This window comes from Ischnura elegans, chromosome X (genome assembly GCF_921293095.1).
Source record: "Ischnura elegans chromosome X, ioIscEleg1.1, whole genome shotgun sequence".
NCBI classification, from domain to species: domain Eukaryota; kingdom Metazoa; phylum Arthropoda; class Insecta; order Odonata; family Coenagrionidae; genus Ischnura; species Ischnura elegans.
In genome coordinates, this window is record NC_060259.1 from 25,504,409 (window position 1) to 25,530,025 (window position 25,617).

At 38.2% G+C, this 25,617-nt stretch overlaps 1 protein-coding gene across 2 annotated transcripts; it reads right to left on the minus strand.

Annotated features, from left to right (window-relative positions):
- Positions 1-179: 179 nt before the first annotated feature.
- Positions 180-24,443, minus strand: LOC124171085 (TD and POZ domain-containing protein 2-like). 2 transcript variants are annotated; one of them, XM_046550230.1, is made up of 3 exons: positions 24,090-24,443; positions 19,246-19,404; positions 180-1,505 (listed from the first exon to the last, which is right to left on the minus strand). In XM_046550230.1, exon 3 carries the CDS (start codon positions 1,493-1,495, stop codon positions 314-316), a length of 1,182 nt encoding a protein of 393 aa, XP_046406186.1. In that variant the 5' UTR covers positions 1,496-1,505; positions 19,246-19,404; positions 24,090-24,443; the 3' UTR covers positions 180-313. The 2 variants fall into 2 exon arrangements, with proteins under 2 accessions (XP_046406186.1, XP_046406185.1); XM_046550229.1 differs by lacking the exon at positions 19,246-19,404 and having other exon boundaries at positions 24,090-24,442.
- Positions 24,444-25,617: the final 1,174 nt, after the last annotated feature.

The window sequence follows — 25,617 nt, forward strand, 5'->3', positions numbered from 1 at the left end:
CGCCCACATTGCTCAGTTTACACACTTTACGCAGTCAACTTTGGTGAGGTCAAGCATTGAAACAGACAATCACAACCACCTGATGATAGAACTAGAGACTTTGCACACCTTTAAGCTAATATTTTCTTACATTAGAAGATAATATTTTCATGAATTAAGCTTACACAAGACAGATAAAGGACCTTCAAATAGGAACTATATTTTGAAGAATACAGAGATGCAGTCACCCACAAAACATTGGACACAATAATACCTCTTCTTAAAGTCTTGGAATGCTGGATTGAGTGACCTTTACCTTTCCAATCTCATCACTTCACAATGCTTCAGTTTCACAACTGTGTAAACTGTCCAAGTTACTGGAATTTGAATCACCTATCCCAACTTCACAAGCCTCTTGAAATAGTTGTGGACTGATGACTTCCATCACTTTCCATGCAAGATTCTTACCAATACGCTCAGCATGCCCCTCGCAGTATGATAATGCTTCTTGTTTGAGTGCTTGACAATGACATCTGTCAGCAAGTAAAAGAAGATTGGCCACATTGCCTGGTTCAATTGTATTGGCTAAGGACTGAGCACAAATGGTTTTTAAACCTGGAAGGCCATAACGTTCGGCAGCAGCCAACAGTGCGTTTGCATGAGTCTCCAAACCTTTCACATGATCAGTGTAAGCATAGCTGATTAGTTCACGAAGACATTCCTTACTTATATCATCCATATCAAACTTATGGATATTCCCTACGTAAGACTCTCCTTCAGAGGACTTGTGTACAGAATGGCCGTTAGTGCCAACTGGTGATTCAAATAGGTCAGCAAAGACTTTTGACCTGCAGGCCATGATATTTCTGTGAACTGGAAAGTCTTCGCCCTGGGCAGTAAGTATCACAATATCAGGTAAAGAAGAATCCACAAACTTATTACCAGCACACTGAATTTCTTCCATCATTTTATTCATGTCATTAGAAAGTGTGTGTTTTTCCTTTTCTTCACTAGAGTACATCTGCATTTTCACTGTTATTCGAATGCTACCATCGGAACTTAAATGTCTCTTCTTAACGGATACTTCTTGAAATCCTACTGAGATTAAGTCTTGGGTTGTTTCCTCAGGTAAAGAACAGCTAGTCACTGAGATGGTGTCCTCACGGCCTATGCTATTATTATACAAACCAAATTGAAAGTTTAAATATATCTTTTGCTTGGGTGGTCCCTCAGATGAGGAGGAAGAATCTGTTGAATCACAGTCGGTCAAAATGTGCGAGCTTATGTTGCGTGATATTTGGTTCAAGCACAACACAATTGGATTAAGCAAACGATGCCCATCAGCTCCCTTCCAAAATCTAATGGAGAGGCCCCATTTGGTATGCATGCCATTAATGTTCACTTCAAATGGTGGACTATCAAATACTTCTTGTGTCAGAACAACTTTTGAATATCTTTTAATGACCCATGTATACTTGAAAACTACATCACTGATTTTCTGCACAAAGAGTTCCATATTTCTTTTCCTGTAAAAATACACAAAGAAATAATGTTATTGAATCATCTGAAGAAGATTTTCAAGATAAGCCTAACTTAAAATTTACATTGAAAATTCCTTAGCAATGAACAAATAAATTGTAAACCCTCTGAAAATTTTCACATTGATGAATTCACACACAAATTATGAGCCTTATTATAAATAAAGGAATTATTTTCAGCAAAATAAAGTAATTTGTTTGGATATGAAGGATGCGCAAGGGAAATGAGGATATATCACATCACTGATGAGAGAAACAAGGAGGGTAAAAGAGAAGGAAATTTTTCTCTTCATCTATTGATATAACTATTTCCTGGGGCACATTTACCATGCCTACGACTACATACAAGTTTTTTCTTCTTTGCGAAATCATAAAGGTATTATCATTACAGAATATAAACTTTCAAAATCAAAAATTATGATAGAAACGAAGTTGAGTGGCTTTGGTTAGCAGTGACGAAATAGCTCCATAACCATTTTCCTGCCACATAAACTATTACCACACTTGGCTATTAAAATAAAATATGCATATCAACTAATAATTTTGCTTATCACTTTTTACTTATTCGTATTTACCGAATATTGGCATGCTTGAGACTCAATTAAATGGTAAGAAAAACGGTTGAAGGTAGAGCATTGATTCACCATCTTCGAAGCTCATTAATTCAAATAAAAAAATGTTTTAGATATAGAAAATTACCAGGAACAGAACTTTTCTCATCTAACAACGAAATCTTTGCATTCGCCTAAACTTGACAACCTATACATACATAACGTCAATGAGTGTGGCCTGAACACAAGGCGCTAAACTGCAAAAGCGCCCAGATCCTTCACGACGGGGTTTCTCAAACCATAAGCGTCAACAAGCTAAAAGAAATCAAAGAGTACCACATAATCGATTACAGCTTTCTGCAAGAGATGCACGTATTTTTACCACCGGTCTCCAGAATACAAATGGCACGTTTTGTCGGCGGAATTTACTGATGACGTCCTCTCTGATTTCCAGCCGCAACAAGAAGCTAGTGTCCTGTGGCGTTCCGAAAGCTAAATCTGCCTTCATCCTTAAGTTAAACTCTCCATTTACCATGAGAAAGATGGTAGACTGCTCCTTCGAAAAGTTTATATCAATCACACCTTCATTCGGCAGAAGACGCGATAAGACTCCATCGCCGGAATGTACCTATGAAAACTTGGCTACTTCTGCTTGAAGCATCAGAAGCTCAAAAGAACTCTTCGAACTACAAAAGAAGAACGTGAGGAATATATTAACATTTTTTGACTGAATTTTCAATAGGCATAATAATTAATTATAGGCAAAATACGCACTCTGGCAAGAAAATGATAGGTCTTAAAATTTTGAAGATTTCACTTTTATTAAACCGGCGACTGAGTTAACAACGGCTAAGCTGGATAGAATTACATCGCATATCTTCACCTGCATATTGCCTTGAAACCGGAATCGCTTATGTAATGGTTCCTTTCCACCATGTTAACTAGAGAGAAATTTCGTGGAGATTGTGACAGATAGAAATGAAGTTGATTGCATGCAATAAAAAATAGGCCATTGATTAAAGGTTTACTTTAACTAGTTGTTGATGCATATGCGCTCGCTAACTGGCCACAGCAAGATCTCATATTTCACAATGGGAGGCCAACGGTTGATGCCTGGCGAACGATGCTATCTTCTTAAAGACAGTAACGTCGCGTCGGTAGCTATTCTGTGAATTTAATGCGCTAGATGTACAAATACGTATTCATAATAACAAATAACTGATTTTAAACTCTACATTACGCATTAAAATTAATCCTTAGCCCTAAAAATGTACAGGATATGCGCAGGAAAGTGGAAATAGCGGGGCTTGCGTACGATTCAGGAATAATGTAATAAGTAAGGCGCATTGGAACTTCTTTGCAAATTAAATCTGCCCGACGATAGTTTTCAGGTGCTATGAGGGCCGTTTTTTTTAACCTCCGATGGATCATGAACACAGGACGAAGTGATTGATTAAAAATGATTTCATTGCTAAATGTTGACCACAGTTGTGGTATCCTTTCGACATAATCGCCTCGGCGATTGAGGAATTGGTCGTGCCCGTGGACAAGCTTTGCTATACCTTCTCCATAGGATGTCTCCGCCAATGACTTCCCTACGAATTTTGCCTTTGCCCTGAAGCTCATCGCCCGTTTGGAAACGCTTCCCTCCTAGCCACTTCTTCATTTTAGGTCAAGATGGAAGTCACACGGCACTAGGTCGGCATTGCACGGCGGGTGATCGAAAATGTCCCATTGAAATTGCTCAGGGAGCAGTTGGCTGCATCAGCGCTGAGATGATGACCATTGTCATGGATCAGAACACTTCCAGAAGTCAGCATGTCTTTTCTTTTGATTTGAGTGTGAATGGACGTAAAGATTCACACTGTTTCACACTCTAGCCACAGTTCATTAAAAAAATTCTCTTTTATCGGCATTTGAGCCAAATCATGTCAATTCTGAAGCCATTCGGCGAGTTTTCTGGCTTTCTCTCTGCAGTGCACACTTGGCGGGAGAATCAGTTGAGGCAATGCAGTTAATGAGATTGTTACTAACCTCAAACTGATAACTTACGGTCTGAAATGACTTGGGGCTGTGTTACGGAGGATGCGTAATTTCTCTACTTGCGCAGCACCCGCCTGTCGCTTGTATAGTGATTTTGATGAGCGATCGGAGGTTGAAAATTGAACCACCCTCGTACAAATCTCACAACTCCCCAATTTCTTGGAAGTCTATTAAAAGCCTTTGTCTTAATTTAAGTGGGATAATTGAAACAATAAACTAATTAAAGCAATCATAAATCATAAGATTGATTGGTATCCTTTTTTTTAACATTTGGCAACAAAATGCATTTTAATATGACTTAATGAATCTGTGAGAACATGGTATATGGAATAAAAGGAAATCGGTGATTGCCACATTTTAATTTGACTCAATATTGAAGAAAATATCAGTTAACAATAGCGAAAAGTTGGCCCTCCTCTTGATATAATATTCCTGGACGTCCCTGAATGTAATTACGTTGCGAATACCTTCTCAAAGTGAAGTCACAACGTTGTTCTAAATAAGTAAAAAAATCTCGAATGAAAATTTGAGGTAATGAAAAGAACCCTACAGGTTTTTTAATGAAAGGTATTGCAGGAAGGGTAGCGATTACAGTGTGCAAGCAGCAGATTGACTGCAGGGGAAGCAGGACAGTTAAAGACGAATTTTTTAAAATTTGAATGAGAGACATATAGAATAATGGTGTGAAATGTGTGAAAGAGGGTCAACGGGGAGCTGGATAATCAAGTAAATGATATCAAGGACGATAGGAAATTTTTCGTCGACATAAAATGTTTAGCAAGCCAAACTATATTAACTATAGAACGCTTTAAATTCAAACTAGGCATTTTTCTTTGCAAACTTCAATAGTTTTACTGTTCTATAACCAAGTCATTGATGTATGTACGGCTTTTTGATTAAATTCTGCTTGAAAATGAGGAATGACGAGAAAAATAAGCTGTCTCCAATAATAAATCTTTTACTGAACTAGGTTGTGGTAATGATCTGGAATAGAGCAGCGCATCTGAGCGGGGAAACTAGTTCATTGGCAAACTTGGCTGGCGAATGTCCCGTCCATCTTGTTTCGTAGCCCATCCGGATTCGGCCTTTAAATACATATTTAGAGTACTAAAATAGTTCCTGAAAAAACATCACAGCGAACCTATCATCAAGATTTGAGAACAATTAGAGTAAAGAAGTGATTTATACAAAGAAGAGTAAAAGTTGTGCATGTCGGAGATTGATGCACCCACTGGCGCAGGAACAAGAATTAAAATAGTGAGCAAGCAAAAACAATACTGCGCGAGCGATAAGAAAAAAACTATCGAGCTCAGCTTTAAGTTCTAGATATACTTATTTGCTTGAAGAACTGTAGTTCAGTAAAAATTTGTCTCGCATGACGAATAAAGCGGATTAACAAGAAGCCGGCTGAAGGGTAGAAGATTTTCTCCTCTTAAAGGGCAATTTAAAATATTTAAGGGTATTAGTTCTCCATTAAATTAATTTGGCAACATCATGTATTTTAATATGACTTAATGAAGATTTGAAAACATGGTATATGGAATAAAAGGAAATCGGCGATTGTCACATTTTAATTTTACTCAATATTGAAGAAAATATCAGTTAACAATAGCGAAAAGTTGCCCCTCCTCTTGATATAAATTTAAGTGAATTTCCCACTGCATAATAAATATTCCTGGACGTCCCTGAATGTAATTACGTTGCGAATACCTTCTCAAAGTGAATCGCGGACCAGAGTTCGCTGGCTCTTAAGAGAATCCCTTCAGACGGGATTCGACCTCGAATAGCGGGGGAAAGGGAACGTCAGTGATTCAGTGGGCTTCGATTTCTCTTGACGCGTACAATAAACAATGCGCTAAAACGAAGCGTAGCTCGTACGACTTCAGGGGTGGTTAGACCTAGACTAGTATTATACTACGAAAACTACAGTGAAATGTCAGAAAATTTTGGTGGCTAAAAGACAAAAATCAGGGTCAGATTTGCATGGTTGGCCCAAAAACATAGTATGTGCGATTAGTGAAAAGAGGTTTTTCACAAGAAGTCCTGGAGATGATAGAGAATGACACGATGAATGGGATAGAATGTATGGCGCATACTTTGAGCGGGTGGAAGTTATCGACAGCGGTATGATTGTGGCAAGACACTCGATGCGTAACAGGTAACATGACAGCAAAAAATCAAGTCACAACGTTGTTCTAAACAAGTAAACAATCTCGAATGACAATTTGAGGTAATGAAAAGAACCATACAGGTTTTTAAAATGAAAGGTATTGCAGGAAGGGTAGCGATTACAGTGTGCAAACAGCAGATTGACTGCAGGGGAAGCAGGACAGTTAAAAGAGGATTTTTTTAAAATTTGAATGAGAGACGTATAGAATAATAATGTGAGCTGCATGTGCAACATGAATGAATTGATTGATTACGTAGAAATATGATCGATGAAGGGGTAGTTCTCAAGTGATCTTCAGTACTTATCAGATCTCTTAAGTGTACGTGGTAAATGGGAAAAATTAAAAGAGATGATTTTACAACTCGTAAAAAGCGATGGCCTGGAAATTGCACGACTAATTGTGACGACATAACACGAGGGTAATAATGGTAAGTAAGAAGGTAAAGGTATATACGAGAATGATTGTAGTTAAAAGCGAAATATGAAGCTATTTCGGAGAAACAGTAACACGAAATGATAAATGGAAGTGCAGTAGAATAAGGACGTCACGTGGGAGGAAAAAATGAAAAATAGGAAAACTACGGGGAAATCACGCATGAGAGTTAGTCACTTAGAAAATTGTGCGAGTTTAAAAATAAATTACGAAGAATTTCCACGGTTCTACCAGTAAAAAAACGATTACAGCTCCTTTGTATGAAGAAAAATATGATTTATAACTGATACCTTCAGGCTTTACTTTGTGAAACCTCTCCATATTGAAAATAAAGAAATAGAACCTTACAAAGTTTTATTTCTTTATTTCACCTTACAAAGTTTTATTTCGTTATTTCAAAAAATATAATTACCGAAAAACTAGGGTTAATAATAATATAACGGAACCATGGTTTATTTTACCGTTTCAAGGCCAAAGGCTATGATACTATAAGGTTAGACAAAAGAAAATAAAAATGATAAAGTAAAAATCAATCGAAGAATTGCGACATTATCATAGAATTAATGTTAGTCTAATTTATACAGCAAAATAGACAAATTGACTACTCTCTTCTCTCACTAATCCAGTTAAACTGGAGTAAAAGAATTAAAGCCTGCCTAATTAAGACAGTAATATAGCCAAATTGGCTACTCTTCTCACTTACTACTCCAGTTAAACCGGAGTAACCGAGAAGGAGCATCTTTAGGCTTAACCTTAAGCCAATTTATGCGTCCAAATTCGAGGGCTGAAAGTAATTCGCAGACTACAATAGCAACGGCGGGCATCGGACGACGGTAAACAATTGCCTTCCATTATCGATGTCCTACCTAAAGAAAATATCTGGACCATCACTTCTATAGGGATGTCCTCCGTTTCTCTTGGGATATGAAATATACAGTCTCGCAAGTGGGTAGCCCGCGCTCACATGACTGTGCGATAATCTCCCGTCCAAATCCTTTCAAGACAACCCCGTCTCTGGTGCGTCGTAGTGCTCATCATGGTGGAATATTTTCCCTCTACCCCTTCCCAAAAAGAGTAAAAATTTGGTTTAGTTGTCGACCCAAACTCTGAAGAGTAACTTCTTACACGTAACCGAGGGAGTTATTCTTCAGAGTAAAAAAAGAAAAGAACGGTGTGTATAGCCCAATTCCATGGAGTATCAAGGCATTGATATTACTTACGGAATATAATGGAAGAAAAAAATCTCCACTTGAAGAGGTAAGGGCAGATAAAGATGGACTCAAGGAACATCAGGGACCTGAATGAACTAGCTTTGGAAAGGGTCCTGCAGTATACCAATCGTAAGATTGCAAGATACAATGAAAAATACCTCAATTAATTTAATTTTACTTTAAGTTATTTCATTGGCCCGAGTCCCAAATTGTTTCTCAAATACAAGTCCATCCAATATTCAATAGACCAACTGTTCTTTTCAAAAGGTAGTAATGAAACCCGTGACGTTCGTTTATAAATTCCATTAATAAATTAAACAGACGCCTATTTTATTTAGATCCCTAAAATCCCATGCCATACTTCGTGCGGAGTAAAATAAAACCTTTTGTACCTATGCGTTGGAAAATTTTAAATATTTAAGTCCAGAAGTCCAATCCTGTTATCAAGGCACGTTTTGATGGATCGAAGTCAACTCACTCATCTAATTATTTTGCGCGATTACCGTGTTAGAATACTATGGTTTTCCATCGTGAGTCCTGTGAAGGGCACTCAATATAGTTCTACCCATTGTATTAGTAATCTAGAGAACTCTGACGTTAATAGGCATTCCAGACCGCCTGGAAATCTTCATGGTGATACACACTGGCAGTGGATCGGGGGTCCCAGGGCGGGCCCCGCGAGGATACAACTCGAGGACCGGGAACCAAGTCTGAGACTTATACGCCCGTGCCTCTCGAGAGGGGGAGGACAGAAAGGAAAAAGGAATGGAGGCATCGCCACGATGAGAGCCCGACGACGCCCCCAGGGGAAGGATAGGAAAGGAAGGGAGGGGACGAGGAGTCCCGCACCGTCACAAGGCGGGCGGGCCCTACTAACAGCGAAACCAAGCATACGCTATTAATATTCTAACGACCTTGGAGGATTATTCTATGAGGAAGAATAATCCAACGATCAAATCGTTAGGTGATACACACTGGCAGTAATTCAGTACGTTCCCGCAGCGTCGACATTTTCCGATTGCTTTGAAGCAAGTCCTGTTATCTGGACGAGTCGAGTCATCAGGGGCCACAATTATAACTTATCCCATCCGACTCATTGCGGAGAGAATTTCCGCTTTTTCCACAAATATCAAAATGAAGCAAAGAATATTTACGCATCGCATGTTGCATCGTAGCACATCCATTCAACAATCACCCCAAGAATTCATGACACAATTGGAAAGAGGTTCGCCTAAACGCTATTCCCGGCTACTAGTGGAAAAATTCATAATTTTTGCATAGTTTAAGGCATACCTGTAGGAATGGCCACAAATCCACATTACTCCCACGCAATATTGTTTTATTATTTGGTGGAAATACGTTCGACAGTTTCAGTGAATACGAAGCCGAAAATATGGGTGGGGACTTCGTATTTCAAAAAATGTGCCCATTGCGAAATCACATTTCCTTCAATCACCTAATTTTTCAGAATCACCACAGTGAATAATCATCGCGTGCGAATATTTTTCAACTCATTAAGTATTACCCGTATTTGTCTCTACATTTTTTACTTATAATTATATTGTAGCAGTTTTATTGATTAAGGGCCAAATTGCCGTGATTTCAGTGACTACGCACATATCATTGGGTCGAGGATGCTGTCTGCGTGGGAGGCGTCGGTCGATGTAAATTTTTTTTAAATTCAGGAGCACCACATAATTCCCACCATAGGACTTGAGAGCACCGCCTATTCACTGTCGCTGTCATGGTGATTGTTGTGCTAGTAGGTCGAGAGCGGCGAAGTCTTCTCCTTCATTGGTCTCTGTCTTGGCTCTCTCATTGCTCTCCATTGGCCCTCCGACAGTCCATTGCGGTACGTTTCCCGTGATAATTATGCTTGAAAAGGATACGTGGTCGAGACTTGAGAAAAGAATCCGTCGCATGGGTCACTCTTTGGCGAGCTCAATATTAATGCAATAATATAGGCAGCAAGTAAGAAAGGAAGTTACCCAGCATGATATTATGGCATCTATGAGGTTAACGGGAGATAATTGGGGATCGAATTAATATGTTGGCTAGATTATTGGCTTCCCACTCCGTGGGCTCGGGTTCAGATCCCGCTGGTGACAGAGAACTTGCAGAGATTGCCCGATCCTTGATTGAATGTTGATTGAAAGGCATTTCAAGCGCAACATTCCGTCCATCAGATGGGATGGCCAGCCGTGGTCCCCATGGCGTCTTTCGTTAAGTGCAGGCTAATACCGACGCCGGGTTTTTCTCCACCCTTCCTTTCATACTTCCTAATGGTGAAAATGAACTTAGCTGCCAGTCGCCTCCTCCAAATGCCATACCACGGGAAAATTTTTATAGTTTTAAAGCGATAATAGAATTCAGCTTGTTGTCCCTCACCATAATAGATAGTTTTACTCAACGCAATGTAACGTAGATTATATTTTTGAATGATCTATTTTTGTCAATCCGAGTGGGGGTACCCCTGATGTCTTTACTCCCAGAAACACAGTACTTTGTAATAGGGTGCTTAAAAAAGACTATTTCTTCTTCAGCCATTAAATTAGTGTCACACAATTCTCTCAAAATCTCCACAATATACTTCTCAAGAATGAATGTGACCCTTATTTCATAAAGCCACAATTAGGACAAGTGGAAATTTGCATTGCATTTTTCCCGGTAAGTGTTTTCCATCCACGGGCCTGATGTAATCAGTTAATGGGAAAATTCTTGAGTCATGTTAAATTGTTACTGATACAATACCTTGTGGAACAATTTTCAGGGAATTATAACCATCATGGTAGTATATATTTTACGCACGTGATATCGTTAACGGATCAGGATCAAATGTGTAGGGAAGATAATTCTGAATTACTGAATTTCACTCAATGGAATCTACAATTCAAAGCTCAAATATAATATATGGCCGTGGATTTAATTAAAATTTGACAAGAATCTTCTATTTACGATAGGCTTCTTGTCAAAGTTTAGATATAGGCGGCATTTTGGGAACCAATTTCTTAGAAACACCACACAGGAAGACACGACTGTCATTTGTGTCAATATAAGCGATCTTTCCAGGACCTTCGATGCGTGTCATTCATATACTCAGAGCCAAGAATACGCTCTGCGGGTAATCGCCCACGCGGCAATGAAAATGAAGGGGAATCGCTTCTATTTGGAAGCCGGGTACCCCCTCATTTGACAAGATATATCTATGAAAGTTAGGAAGCAGGTACCTTCAGCATTAACCAGTCCCTCTGGAAAACGAGAAGAATGCCAACCTGACCTAAAATTATACGATCCATGACACTCTTTTTTAACACGAAAAATACTTCATGCTAAGGTATTTTTCCAGAAGTATTTTTTTTATAAACCAGATGAAAAGATAATTCAGATGAAATTCAAGACAAAATATCACAGACACTATAAAATGGTTAGGCGGAATGGAAGTGGCTCATTGCCCGTGTATGCCAAATTATATTCAGTCCCACCGTGGGGAATCTCTGATAGGGGACAGTCAGAAAATATCCTTTTTAACGATATTCTATGATATCTTCAATACAAAGTTAAGCTTGAGGATCGGGAATCATAGCAGCAGAGAAAGCGAGACTTAACGCCATTTATACTAAGTATTTCCTATCATTGTGACGACCATTATTACGCCAGTTAATTTAAAGGTTAATTGCGACAAGAGTACTTGATAGTTTTTTCCATTAGCGTAGAAACTTAAATTTTTGATTGTGAGATAAGAGGTTGGAAAGGATTACAGAGTAGTAAGACGGGACAAATATATGTGGTGCTATAGAAAAGGGACAGATATTTTACTGGAAATGAGTGGAAAGAAACGGATTTGTAATGACAATGAAATTAGTTTTCACGAATTTACATCTGGCACGAACCATGAGCATGAATCACATAAGAGCTCAAAAATAATTACATGAGCGTTGAAAATCACCAATTCCAAGCAAAAAATATAACAAAGTGCATAATGGGCTTTCTAATACTCAATACCCTTCGATCATATCCACTCGGGAGATGCGAAAAAAACGGGAAAACGGACAAAAAAACGGCAATTGCATTAAATTGCTAAGAAAATTTATACAAGTGAAAAAAGAAAGTTTCGTAATTGAAATCGCATCAACGATGGTGGTTTAAATGAAACTGCAATTTCTCAATTTAATACCAAAGTTATTATTTTATAACAATAGTAAACTAACATCCATTTTCCTTCCACGAAAATTATTGAAAATTGATCCGTCATAGAGAAGACCATTGTCTGCATTCTGTAACAAATAAATGAACATTTTAAGCCCATTTATTATAACACTGAATTGAAATTAAATAATTTAGAAACCGATTTATGACTAGCGTGAACCAATAATAATTAATACTCACTCGTAATGAAAATATTCTAAGAATAGTGACGTGACTGGTAATTCATCAATAAAGCATTGCACAATTAAAGGTTTTAATATTTTCTTGAAATTGCTCTTAAATTATTGCTAGTAATTTTCTTAATTTTAATGCAGAGATGCCAATCATTTAAAAAGTATTAATAATTTAATAAATTCTTTTCTAGAAATATGAAGGATTACATTTTCAATTTTCATTGTAGAATTGATAGCAAGAATACAAGTGATATTGAGGAGCCCTTGAATTATAAAATTGCTATGGTAACGAATCATAAGGTCCCTAGGCTTGATGACGGAGATTTTTCCAAGGTTAATTAATGCTATCTACATAGCTTACTATTTTTAAATGCATTCCTGTAGACTTTCCTGAGATAATATTCTACCAAGTGATAAATACAATCACCATTTTCACTCCAGTACTTCCGTGAACCGATTTACGTCACCTATTATCGAAGAAGGATCGTTTCCCGAGATTTCAGCCAGGCGACATTCCAAGCCCAGAAAACTTTCCAAAAACACCTTGGCCTCAGTTCTGATATTCTGGCGAGCCCGTTACGCATGCTCTTACTCCGAGCACTTCCTAGAAGACTCTTGGATGTATTCCCCAGGCCCTAATCTTACCTCAGCTCAAAGATTTCGCAGCACTAAATAGGTGCCAAAAGTGAGAAGTGAAATTCGGAGTGTAATGAGCACTTAACATTGATCAAAATCACGGAGTTGTGGTTCGTTAGAATGAGTGAGAGACGGAAACAGGTAAACGACTAATGAAGAGGGCCAACCACTCCCTCTTTACCGCTCGTATTTTGTCTTTTTCCGCATCGAATTATTGTTTGAAAGCTTGAGCTATCATTTTGAAAATTTCAGGGAATACACACTATACTTTTTTTCAAAAATTTCGAGTATCTGTAATAAAAAACTATACATCCGATACGATACGGAGGTTTCATTTTCAAATTTGAGAAAAAAATACATTGGGCAATAATTACATGGGTGGACCGGATAAACATAACGGCAAAAAGCGGTGCTTGGAATATTGGAAGATGCAAGTGACTTAGAATGGCAGGGAAGAATAATGCCGTATTCAAGTCGTCCTTTTGAGGGAAAAATCTAAATTATTACTAATATTCCGTGAAATTCTACCTCAAATACTGTCACATTAGTTAATGCATCAAAATAAAAGAGTATTGCAATATTCGAGTAGCTCATGAGGATGAGCTGCAGCCACAATGTAGCGATCAAGTCCCCCTTTAGTGGAAAAAGGAGCAAATTTATTCTCACCTTCGATGTAATACTAGCTGAAAAACGGTCACTTTCGGTAAAACATCAGAATTAAAATAAAGAATCGACGATGAGATGCCATCGACCGCTTTCATACGATGATGAGTAGAGATAAAATCCAGAACTGGAAAACAGCACCACATTCGGAGGGGAAGAGCTTTGAAAAACCTCTGAGAGAAGCGCAAACCTTCGCAGGTTTGGGTCATCGGTCATTTCCGGGCACGGAAAATTAAATCCATGCCCAGGGATATTTGGGGTGTAAAATCTTTCGACCTATACCAAACAGCAGCACGTAAGACTCGCTTGAAACTTCAGCTATCATCTTGAAGCTTTCGGGATACATACGGTGGATCCTCATGAATAGCCAGTATCTCAAATGTTAAACTTTTTCGTCTGAGAAAATTCTGCGGTAAATTTTTAAAATATGTGATATTGACAAATGATTAAAATGGTTTACTCTACCATATAGTAATATTATCATCACTATATAATATCTCTATGCACATGAAAATTTGAGACACAGGCCAATGCTGACAAAGGACTATTGCACTCTGAAATTTTTAAGATAATAACGTTAGTTATTCATATTGAAAATTGACCGGTTAAGAAGGAGAGAAGCGTCTTTCAAGGAAGCGTCACTATGGCGTGAGAAATAAGAGAGATTCATTTGGATAACTTCATTCAAGACCAGTGATGTAATCTTTTAGCTATTGTCACCAATTCTCAGCGCGCGCGAAGCAAACCATGCTGCACTTGAGTACAGCAGTAGTCCATGGATTGTTATTATTCCTGAGGCGGCCTGTTGTACGGTGTTCACGTCTCGTCTTAGCGCACGGAATGCTTTTTCCCCTCTCGCCGGCCGACGCTATTACACTCGCGCGGCTTTGCGGTGGAAATAGTCAGCCGGGTGACGAAAGAATCTTTTCTCGCTGGTCGGAGGTTATCACTGTCAGGGAGACCCATGGGGCACACCCGATCGTAGAGTCGGTCGTTAGGGCAGTCCGCCTGGTGACCTGCTGGTGTAATGGGTCATATAATAGCCTTATTACCAGAGAGAGAAGCGTCTCAATGCTCGCGAAGACGTCACACAAAATTATGCAACAGCTCGGAAGGTGTACGAAAAACTGTGTTTGATTGGGGTTCCCAGACGTACGAACATTACAATAGATCCAGTCGGCCACCGAGTTTGCTGCCACCCACCAGTCATTCAAACGTGTTTGCAAAGGTCGCCACTTGCGACGGTAGAACGAACCGAATTTTAAGGGGAAATAAACTATAATTAAGGTTGTCACCCGAACTTTAACTTAAATGTTTTTTTTTCAATTCTGTTCTATCATTTAAAAATTTGCAAACAACATACTTAAAATTCGATGATCCCACCGCGATTCAATTGTAAATTAAACCATCTCTAGTGCCGGAATAAAACACTGAATTTCTACGGATGAAAATAGGAAAAAGGAACTATCAAAACATGTGGAAATACCTCACAACACAGTTATAAAAAGTGACACTGCACCAGACACACCGACCCTTATACACATATCGCCATAGCCTAGTTGCAATGAGTGATTAACTTTTGCTTTTTGAAAAATCACGTAAATTATTAAGATTCATTGGTAAGGGCTTCATTTTAATCCACAGTGTGAGTAATAATCTCAACTCAAATGGCCACTGAAGCCTTCTAAAGCAAAAACCTTTTATTAAAATTAAATTTTTTAAATGTAAATGAAAGGACCCCTGAAACCCTCTTTAAATATTTTCTCAAAGCGTTTCCTAAGGTAATAAAATATCTAGTCAGCTTTTTTTCTTTTTGAGTCGCATATGATAAGTTACATACATCTCCATATGAACTAAAAAATTATTGGAGACAAAATATGGTGGCAATGCGATTGTTAAATTATTAGCAAGATTTTAGGAACGTAATTCATTATTTATTGCATCAGATATATTAATTTTCACTGGATATGACGATTTCGTGGATTATTTTTTTCCTAATAATTCAATTTTTACCTTGAAAATTTTTACATGTTTTTATCTTCTGAAACTTCCACTACAAATTAAAATTCATAGCATATAAATAGATGAGACGAATTACGTGAAAATAATTCACGATTACGAGAATGAGTGAAATTACGCTTGTGAAAACTTCGGATAAAAATATTTTAACTTTTACAGAACTGAATTTATACCCTCAGAGACTCCATTCCTCCCAAAACTGGTTGTATCAGGAATAGAGATTGAATCATCCTGAACATAAATATAAACGTTCCTAAACTATTACAAACGATGCTTTTATAAAATGTAAGGTATGATGTGGTCCATTTAATTAGTCTAACGATTTATCAGGACACCTAATTAAATAAATGAGCTGTACCCCTTTCTATATTCAGCAAACCGTTCTCATTGAATGCAGGTGTTTGCAAGCCGCGACGGTGGAAGCGAAAATCCCACTTGAGCTACATCCAAAATGTATGTATGACACCATGCAAACACTGATGAACGAAGAATTTTCCACCTAATGAATTCCAGAGACCGAAAAAAATACGATACTTAATAGCCTCCTGATGATGAAGCGAGGGTGCTTCCACCAGCCAAACATCAGTGTGGAAAATGTAAACAATCGTGGAAAATGGAAAAGTTTCCTATGTTTCATCGTGAAGAATACGTATAAAAATTTATTCCAAAATAAACCATTCTCCAGGTCTGTATAGACACATAAGCATCCGCTTCTTCTTTGTTATTTTCATTACTGCCAATAAAACGGTAATTATTAATCTATTCGTAGTGCTCAGAATTAGCAAAAATGTTTGGCCTCCGAAGAATAAGAAATGAGAGCTTTGAAATCAGAACTACATCTGTGCAGCTTGCTAGAGCAGAAATATTCTTAGACCGAGGAAAAAGCTATGAACATTAATTATACGCTTATAGCACACATAGATGAAGGCATTCCGTATATCATTGAATAAAAAACATTTCTGATCTATTAAAATCCTTCAATGTTTCAAAGAAAATGACAGGTATTGAAAACATGTACTTCCTACATGATATCAATTCTATCCTAAATTTCAATGTAATTGATTTTCCCGTGTACCCTGGTGAGATCAATTGAAAATGTTGACCTAAATAGACGTTTCTCTTGCAAAAGATGTACATCCTATGTTCAATGATCTAATTTTGATCTTAGGTAGTAAGGAAGGTAAACCACCGCTTCGTAAAATATTGCTAACAAATCCCTTCCTCCAGCGCGTTTGCGGTAAGAAAATTATCGTCGCAGAATAAGTAATAAATGCAATAGAAGGCGAAAACTCTGAATTTAAATAAAAAATAAGCGAATAAAACGTAAAATTATTTCCTAACACTGTTTAACGTCAGCGGATTAACTTTGTGGAACCACGAAGCAGGAAAACAGGAAATGAAAATTCACTTCGTCCATTCCACACTAATACTTTTTCCCCTACCATGGTACAGACAATGCCAGGCTATCATACAGGCACCTAGATAATGGCATAGTATTTTGGTGCTTTGATAATTGTATACCATTGTTGAAACCATGGTCGTGAATTAAGTACAAGCGTGGAATGCAAAGATTGGATTTTCATTTCATTATTCTTCAACTCAAAGACGTAAGGATAAGTACCATGAGGGACGGTCTGGCCAGGTCGGCTGGTCGGCGATCGTAGAGGGTCCCGAGCTTTGGGGGCCCTCACAACACTCACCTCTATCGTGAAGCGTACATGAAAAGTGTAATAAAAAAGACTTAGATTACTTGAACAAAGTTTATTTCCATGAAATTCTACGTTTTTTAAATTTTCTTTATTTAAAATACACCCGTAGTAAATAGATCATATAAAAAATAAAGTAAGGGTGTCAGAAGAATAAAGAGAACCTGATATTTTTTGAAAGGGTTATTCGTAAATGTTATTTCAGAGGTTTTTTAGATATCAGCGCAGTTCCAAGGTATAATAATCGATAATAGAACCATTACACATCATTATACGTAGCTTATAATATTTAAATATTATAAGCTACGCAATTCACTTTTCACAACATTTTTTCTTACGAAATTGCTATCTTTATTAATTTTTATCTAGTTGTTAAGAGCCATAATAGCGTCAAAATCCATTTCCGGGTATGCAGTTTCCTAAAATTTTCCGGGGAAGGACCCCAAATCCGCTGGTAATGAGGGCCCCTTTATGAGCCGTGGACGAGGGACCCCAATCACCCAATCATCGATTAGGTACGACTGAAATTTGAATGGCAACCGAAAGATGAAAACATTTAACTATAAATGGCTATACTAAACTGAATAAAATGAGGAAAGCGTTCCCAAAAGTGAGCATGTAAGGCATCAATGAACTTCACTAAACACTTTCTGATTACCTCTCGGCCCGATTCGCTGCACGGCTGGTGCATCTATTTCTGAGCAGCCTCCTCCGCCCAGTGGGGCAGCCGAGGGCTATTACGGCGAGGGAGCTCGCATCTGATGTGCGAGTGATGCGATGACATTGACATAATGACCTTCCTTTAAGAACACCCGATAACAACCGCTACGCCGCCTCCACTGTTTTCACTCCTTTTCGACCTATATTGCCAATAATGTACTTCTAATTCGTTGATAAAGAAGCATGATGACGAGGCAGAACGAGAGTCAATGTTGGTCTTAGAGCTTCAATGAGTTTTAAAAACCCAAGAAAAGGATAACCACGCTCGTAGCCATTATTCACGTACACAATGCATATTGAAGTCATTCCAAGTGAATTCAACACGCTACTAAACCTAAGGCTCAACAATTATTTAAAATTTTGCATAACTAGCGGTAATTACGGAGAAAATATCAATTTTTCGAGTTTTACAGCAATCGGCAAGAAAGTTACGGGGCAATAGATTGTCTATAGATGAACGCATATCACTCTATTTTTTGGGTTGAAAAACTTTTTTATGCTGAACTGACCTGGAATATGGTCCAAGACATTTTCATGGACGATTTCATTAGGTGCTTACTATCGATAACAGCAATATTTTAATCTGAATTCAGGAGGAAGGAATGATGCTTTCGATACAAAGGGATATCGATCGTCGGGAATACTGCAATTAAAGATTTTTTGGGAAAAATTTAGGACTGAAAGTGATTGGAGGACTACAAATCGCTTAGCCAACATCACTAATAAAATTGGCATAAATAATTAAAAAAAATAGCATTCTCTTTCCGCGCTCGCCATATTAAAGGTACTGCGAAGCAAAATCTTATCCACAGTGCCGTAGCAGGCGAACAGGCGATCTGTTAAGTCAGTCATTATGGCGATAGACAAAGCCGTTCACCTGTTTGTCGGCACGGACGATCGTGAAAGTCTGAATGGGTCAAGATTGAAATTAAAGGATAATGGACCAGTACATTACTTACGAGCTATCTCGTCTAAGATATTTTCGTGTATGAATCAACGAATACAAGAATTTACCACCAAAATCAATCAAATTCACTAACTCATTTTTAACTGCGTGGTAATCATCTCTTCCGTTACATAACAAAGGTTATAATAAGATGATAACTAGTTATTTACGCCTGATGATTATTCATAGAAACCCGGATTGCTTTATTTAAAAAAGAAGTGGTAAAAGTAATAGATATCAAACCAAGAAACCTTATGGACCAAGGCGGATGCGAATGGTGGATGCACCAAATGATTGTATTCCAGGATTGGCTGAGGTGGAATCCTTGGCCTCGGTTAAAACTTTTTATTTTCACAGCCGGATCTCGATTGCTTCTTTCAACACCCCAGGAAGAGTCTCTTCATATATTCCTAATATGGATGGTAATATATTAAATGTTTGTAGTTTCACGCACAAGATATGATAATATATGAAAAATTTTCGTACGAAAACCTGAGTTGAGAGCTCCTAAAATATATTATTAAAGGCACGTTGGGATTTTTCATATTCATCAAATTTAACCTACTCTGATGTTTCTTGCATGATACTGCCGCGTCATTGAAAAACATAGTAATAATTCATAGTAATATCATGATATTATTGCATTTTCAATCAGGGTATAGGAAAATTTTAATTCAAATTTTTGTATACCTCATCCCTCTAATTATTACTATTAATTAAGAGCTAAAATGCAGTTGTAAGCGACGAATCGGTCAACAAAGCGTCAAAAGTGATATTGTATTCAGAGAATTATTCCGTGGATTTTAGAAATGCTCGCTACTCAATTCAAGTTAAGAAACCTTATTTAATTTACATCCAGTAGTAAAAAACACACTCTTTTAGCGTAGTATTAACGCAGAAAATAATGCTACAAAAATCGACGAATCATTAGAAAAAGTCACCCGGGCTACTTTGCATCGCGATAATTTTTGGGGGTGTCCACAGACTTCCTCCGGGACTTGAGCCCCCTCATTTTCACCGAAGTTTCACAATAAATCGCGTAGAGAACAAAGCTGTTCCAGTTTCTCGGGAATAGGAAATTATTTAAGGGGCAAGCTAAGCAAAAAAAATTAACCATGGCGGCGGGAACCCTAGCACTGTGAATTAAACCTCATCATCATCATCAACAGTCAGCAATTCTAAGATTAGCTGGCCGCAATCCTCCACTCGATTCTCCTATCGGCTAATATTTCAACACCTATCTAATTCCTCTGGTTTACATCCTTTATCACCTGCTCTCAGGGCTGGGAGAAATACAGACCGAGGAGTATTTGAAATACAAGATATCGCACCTAATATATTAAAATACAAATACCCAATACCTTTGACTTGGGTATTTGTAAAACATACTGCAAAATAGTATTTTAAATACCATTAAAATTACAAAATACATTTTAAGGAAACTTAGAGATCTTAAAGAAATATAACCTTCCTCGGCACGGTAAGGATAGGTGCAAACATGAAGAAAACGATTCTAACGAAAACGAACAAATTTCTGAATCAATATGTTACAGAGGTGTTATCAGAGCTACTTCAAAAGTAATTTACTTATGTATTTTGTATTTTAAAATGGGAAATACCAAAAACCCGTATTTGAAATAAAAAATACAAGATAAACTCAGGTCATGTATGTATGAAATATCAAATGCAAATTAAAAATGTATTTCAATTACGTATTTTAAAATACTTGTATTTGAAATACTGCCCAGCCCCCTGCTCTAAATATCTCATCCCGTAGCCCAAGTCTACCTTTCTCCTCCTTCCACCTGTCCTTCAACGATCAACATCATCATCACTGGTCAACAATCCTAAGATTGGTGCGGGGAAATTAAACGTACATCGAAATATGTATTTGCACGTATATCCCCTTAAGACACACACGTATCTCCTAACAGTTATTCCCTGGGTTCCATAAATGCACCGAATCAAGGGGGCGCATTACTTCCGCTCGACCGGTGTTAATTTATGCCTTATTAATTAGGATGACTTTGAAATTTAAAAAAATATTTGGCTTAGCAGAGATTCTAAACCAGAGCTTCCAATTTCTGGTCAGGTATGCTTATTGAATATTGGCATGTTTCACCTTTGGTGTAAATAAATTTGCACCCGTGGGCGTGACTGCGTCCAAATTGACTCATTTCTTGCAGTGCTTTGTCGAGCATTCAACTTGAAATTTTCATATGCGCAAATGGTCATTTAAGTGTGTACCAATAAAAAAAACTACTTCATCATTTCCTGAGGTATAAAGCTTTCATATTTGAGATACAATGAAATATTGAAAAAGACCTATTTTATGTGCCCTAAAAATAGAAAGATTATTCCGTTATTTTTATGCAAGAGATGCATGACGACAAAGATAAAATACGACTCATTGAGTGATGCATTCCCTTGTGAGCACACTATCGCCATGATTTGGTGCCATCGACCCCGGAAAACCTAGTTCCAGGTCAGAAGTTACAACGAGAATGAAAAATACTGAAAAAAAATATATATTTTTTTTAAATAACTGAATAATACGTATCAAGAGGGCGCTTAGTAAAATGTATTAGCATTGACACCTGTTGAGCTTATAAGTTTTTAAAAGTGGAATTTCCTACCTTCTTTCATTCGTCTTGACAATAGACCTAAAGAAGCCGCAGCTCACTGAATTTGAGACTTTTCCTCTCGTGGAAATGAATTTAAGGAAATGTTTGTCGTTTCTTAAGGCCAGCGTACATGGTCGCGAAAAGGCACGAGGAAGACGTTGAGAAGGAAAGTTAGCGGCGAATGAATGAATTAACATGGAAATTCAACGTTCCGAAGTTGCAATACCGATCCTGTGGTGGGTTGGATACGTCACGTAGAATGAATACCACTGAGAACAAATACTCTGCATCATACTGAATACGAGGGAAAGAAGAAAAATCGTAGGCATATCCAGATGATGGGTTGTGCTTGAAACCGATCGGATTTTATTACGATTTGTTGATTCCGAGTCGTTGGAAACGCGATCACAATTTCTTCTGCTTGAAAATTTTAATTCCCACGACTTAGTGTGACGATTTATTTCGTCGTCGGAATGAAAATTTCCAAATGCATCAAATTTTGATCGTGTTGCAAACCATTTGGAATCCACAACTTGAAAACTGGTATTGGAGGAGGCGACCGAGAGCTGATGATGAGGTTTTGATGTTGGAAGCCGCGGTCACAAATATTAGAAACTAGCACGCCACCCGGCGTTGTTCGGGAAGGATAGTACCCAGAGAAGTTGGAAACTTGGATCTCATGATTACAAAGGCTTTTTTATGTTTTCCCTTTGAGCGTGTCAAGATGTGTGCCTAACTGACAGGATGCCACACCGCGGAGGTTGTATGATGTGGCGTCATTGATGTCATTTACGCCATGAGGGAAGGATGAGAGAAGGGTGGAGAGAAACCCGGCGCCGGTATTGGCCTGCTCTTAACGAAAGGAGCCACGGAGATCACGGCCTCACGCCCCATCCGAATGAGGAGCTTACACAAAGCACTCCAGTAGGGGTCGGGCAGTATCTGAATAATCTCCGCCACCTCTGGGATTTGACTCCGGGCCCACGGAGAGGGAAGCCACCACACTAACCCTATCCCGATGAAAACTGATGGTAATTATTTGGGTTTGCAGGATTTAAAGTTGAAACCATTGATAAAAAATATCAAACTTTGTTCAAATCAAACTTTTTTCAATATAAGCTTTCATTCAAATTATGCATCATTTCAAGGCATTTTAAGAATCAGAACACCTTCAAAACGTCATTTTAAGACATATATTTTTCAACACTCACGGACTCCGTTTTAGAAGCGGGGTTTCCATTATCCATATACCCCAACGGTGGCGATCCTCCCTTCAGACGCCTCTAGATACGTCTATGAGCGAAATAGCTTTCTCGTTCCGTTATCTGAGGCACTTTTTTATGAATAAATTGTACTCCTTGACAGATTTTTTTCAGTTCCACGGTTATTTAATATATATTTTCTTATTCAACTCCCCTCCAGTTGACAGAGATGACTATTCTTTTCGCAAAAGTGGCCCACCGTAACACAGACGGAAATCAAAATCGTATTTTTCACATTTTATTTATTTACTCTATTTATCCTCAACGCTCCGGAAACAACGCATTTACAGCCTTCTCATCGGGGGAATCTAACGACCGACAATGCAGAACGATCACAAACGCCCTTGGTGGGGGCAACCTACCCAGGCGGGACAACAAGGCTCAGGCCACCAAATTCATTGGACATAAACTTTCCACACAGCCACGACTTTTAATTCCATGCTCGTATTTCTCCGAAAATATATTTTTTAATTCTAATTATATGATTAGAGGAAACTAAGCCTGAAGAAGCATGCCATTTGATTGGAGGAGCTTAACATGAGCATTAGCAGGTGATTGTTTCAAGGAGTATTGTTATAAAATTTAGAGGAAAACGCCCGGTATCATTAAAACCAATCAGTTTTAGCCTCCAATAAGATATTAAGCTCCAGCCATAACTTTTTTGGTCAATGTACTGGTTACTGCGAAAAAAAGCAAATTTCTGTAAGGATACTATCTTTGCCAGCATCCACATAAACGCCATGGAATAGCGTTTAATTATCTGCGGACGGAGACCATGCGGCTTCGAGGGAAATTCAATGTTGCCCAACGAGTTAGCGATTGCATCTCCCAGCCGATTTTAAACCACGCATCTCTCTTCAATTACGCCGCTTCAACGCTTAGCAGAGTAAACATGTAAACAAGCAGCTGACCAATTTTGAGAGCAGTAATTGTTATTTAAATTTTCTCTCTAACACAGGTGTTCCAAAATTACCGAATTTTATGAGAAATTCTAGCTAAATTTCCCACTATAAGCAAATAAATATATTGAAAAATTGGAAAGAGTGTGTGCTAATGGATTTTTTAGCTTTTCAACCAATGAGATGACTCTATAGAGACTATAATGAGGAAATAAAAAAACAACGTAAGATACAAGTACCACGTAGACAACAATATAGGCAATATACTCGGCACGAAAGAATAACGGAGTAGGTTCTGTCAAGTGCTTACCTATTAATACTCTATTCGCGACGTTTATGGAATAGTAGAGATCTCAAAGGCGGCGACTGGTCATATTAAAACAGTCCGATAGCGAGGCGGATATCCAAATGGCCCAAAGACACTGCGTTAACGCATCGGAACAGAATCCGTATCACGTATGCGCCCACCACACTCACAGGCCACCAGAGCACCCACAAACTGCCACTGGAGAAGCGAGGCAATCACTTGGCATTCCAAATAACACCACTCATCCGCGCAACATCCCTTAGCGAGGACTTTTCTGCACCGCGAAGATGTCTGGACTGTCTTCGCGCCGGGCGCCGTGGCACTACTTAAAGGCGAGATGGGGGAGGGTGCTTATCGCTCTCACGGCAGAAGACGCATGCAAGCAGCGTCGCCCGCTGCACCCCGGCCAATTGTGTGCGATCGAGGGCGGTCGGTTGGGCGCGGGACGATCCCGATACACTGCGTCCGATAGCAAACAACCTCCGACGCCGCGCGGTTGCGAATCGGAAAATGCCGGCCACAAGTATTAACAACGTACTTTTTACGAACCTATGGAATCGTTTCTGGCCTGAATTGGTGGAAATGCGATATATCAATAATAAAATATAAACTACACATGGTAATTTACACACTTAACTGTAAAAATACTACACTACGGTTAATGCTTTTCGATGTTCTATGTTATTTTCAAGGTTGAAAAAAATAACACAGAATGTCGAAATAATGGTCGGTAGTATAGTAGCTTCATATTAAAGTGTGGAAATTACAATTTGTAGTTTATATTTACCAAGGAAACGTAGTTTTTGGTAATTTATAAAAAAATAATGAACGAGTCTGGATTAGAATGAAAATTTATATTTCCTGCCTCTATGATAATGATTCATTTCATCATTTATTGACTACTCAACGAATCCAATTGAAACTAAGCTAAAGTTTGTACCTAAAAGTATTAGATTCGTGATAACTCATTCGCTGTAGTTACTCCGCGACTCAGGATATGATTTTAATAACAAATTATTTTTAAAAAATTTCATACCATTCGAAATATAATAAGTTGTGTTTTCGGAGTGTTGATCTTTCTCTACGTAACCATTGAAAAATACGTTATTGTTTTATGAAACCAGAAAAAAACTCTAAAATGTCAGTGTGCTAGGAGTTTCAGTAACCTGATAAGTAATTCCATCTCAAATTAAGTTATCCACCGTAACGAATGTTGGAAAAGAAAATGCTGGAAAATTAAAAAGATAGACATGAAAAATAATGTGATGTGAAATAATATTAATGTGATGTAACGATAATAAAAATAATATTGGTCAGTGCAATACTCTCATTACATTAAACCAAAACAAACATAGCTACAACGGCACTGATACTGTATTTTTGAAATACCAATGCTTGCATAGTTTCAAAGAATATACTTGCGCAGCGGTGCGCTGTATCGAACACAGCGTCAGCGCTAAGGCAGAAGACTAAGCGAGTCAGCGCTCTTTTTGCGTCGTGAGTGGTGGTTGGTGGTTGAAGAGTTGGTTTC

Coding starts and splice junctions, on each gene's coding strand:
- LOC124171085 (XM_046550230.1), bottom strand. CDS start 1,495: ATGGAACTCTTTGTGCAGAAAATCAGTGATGTAGTTTTCAAGTATACA.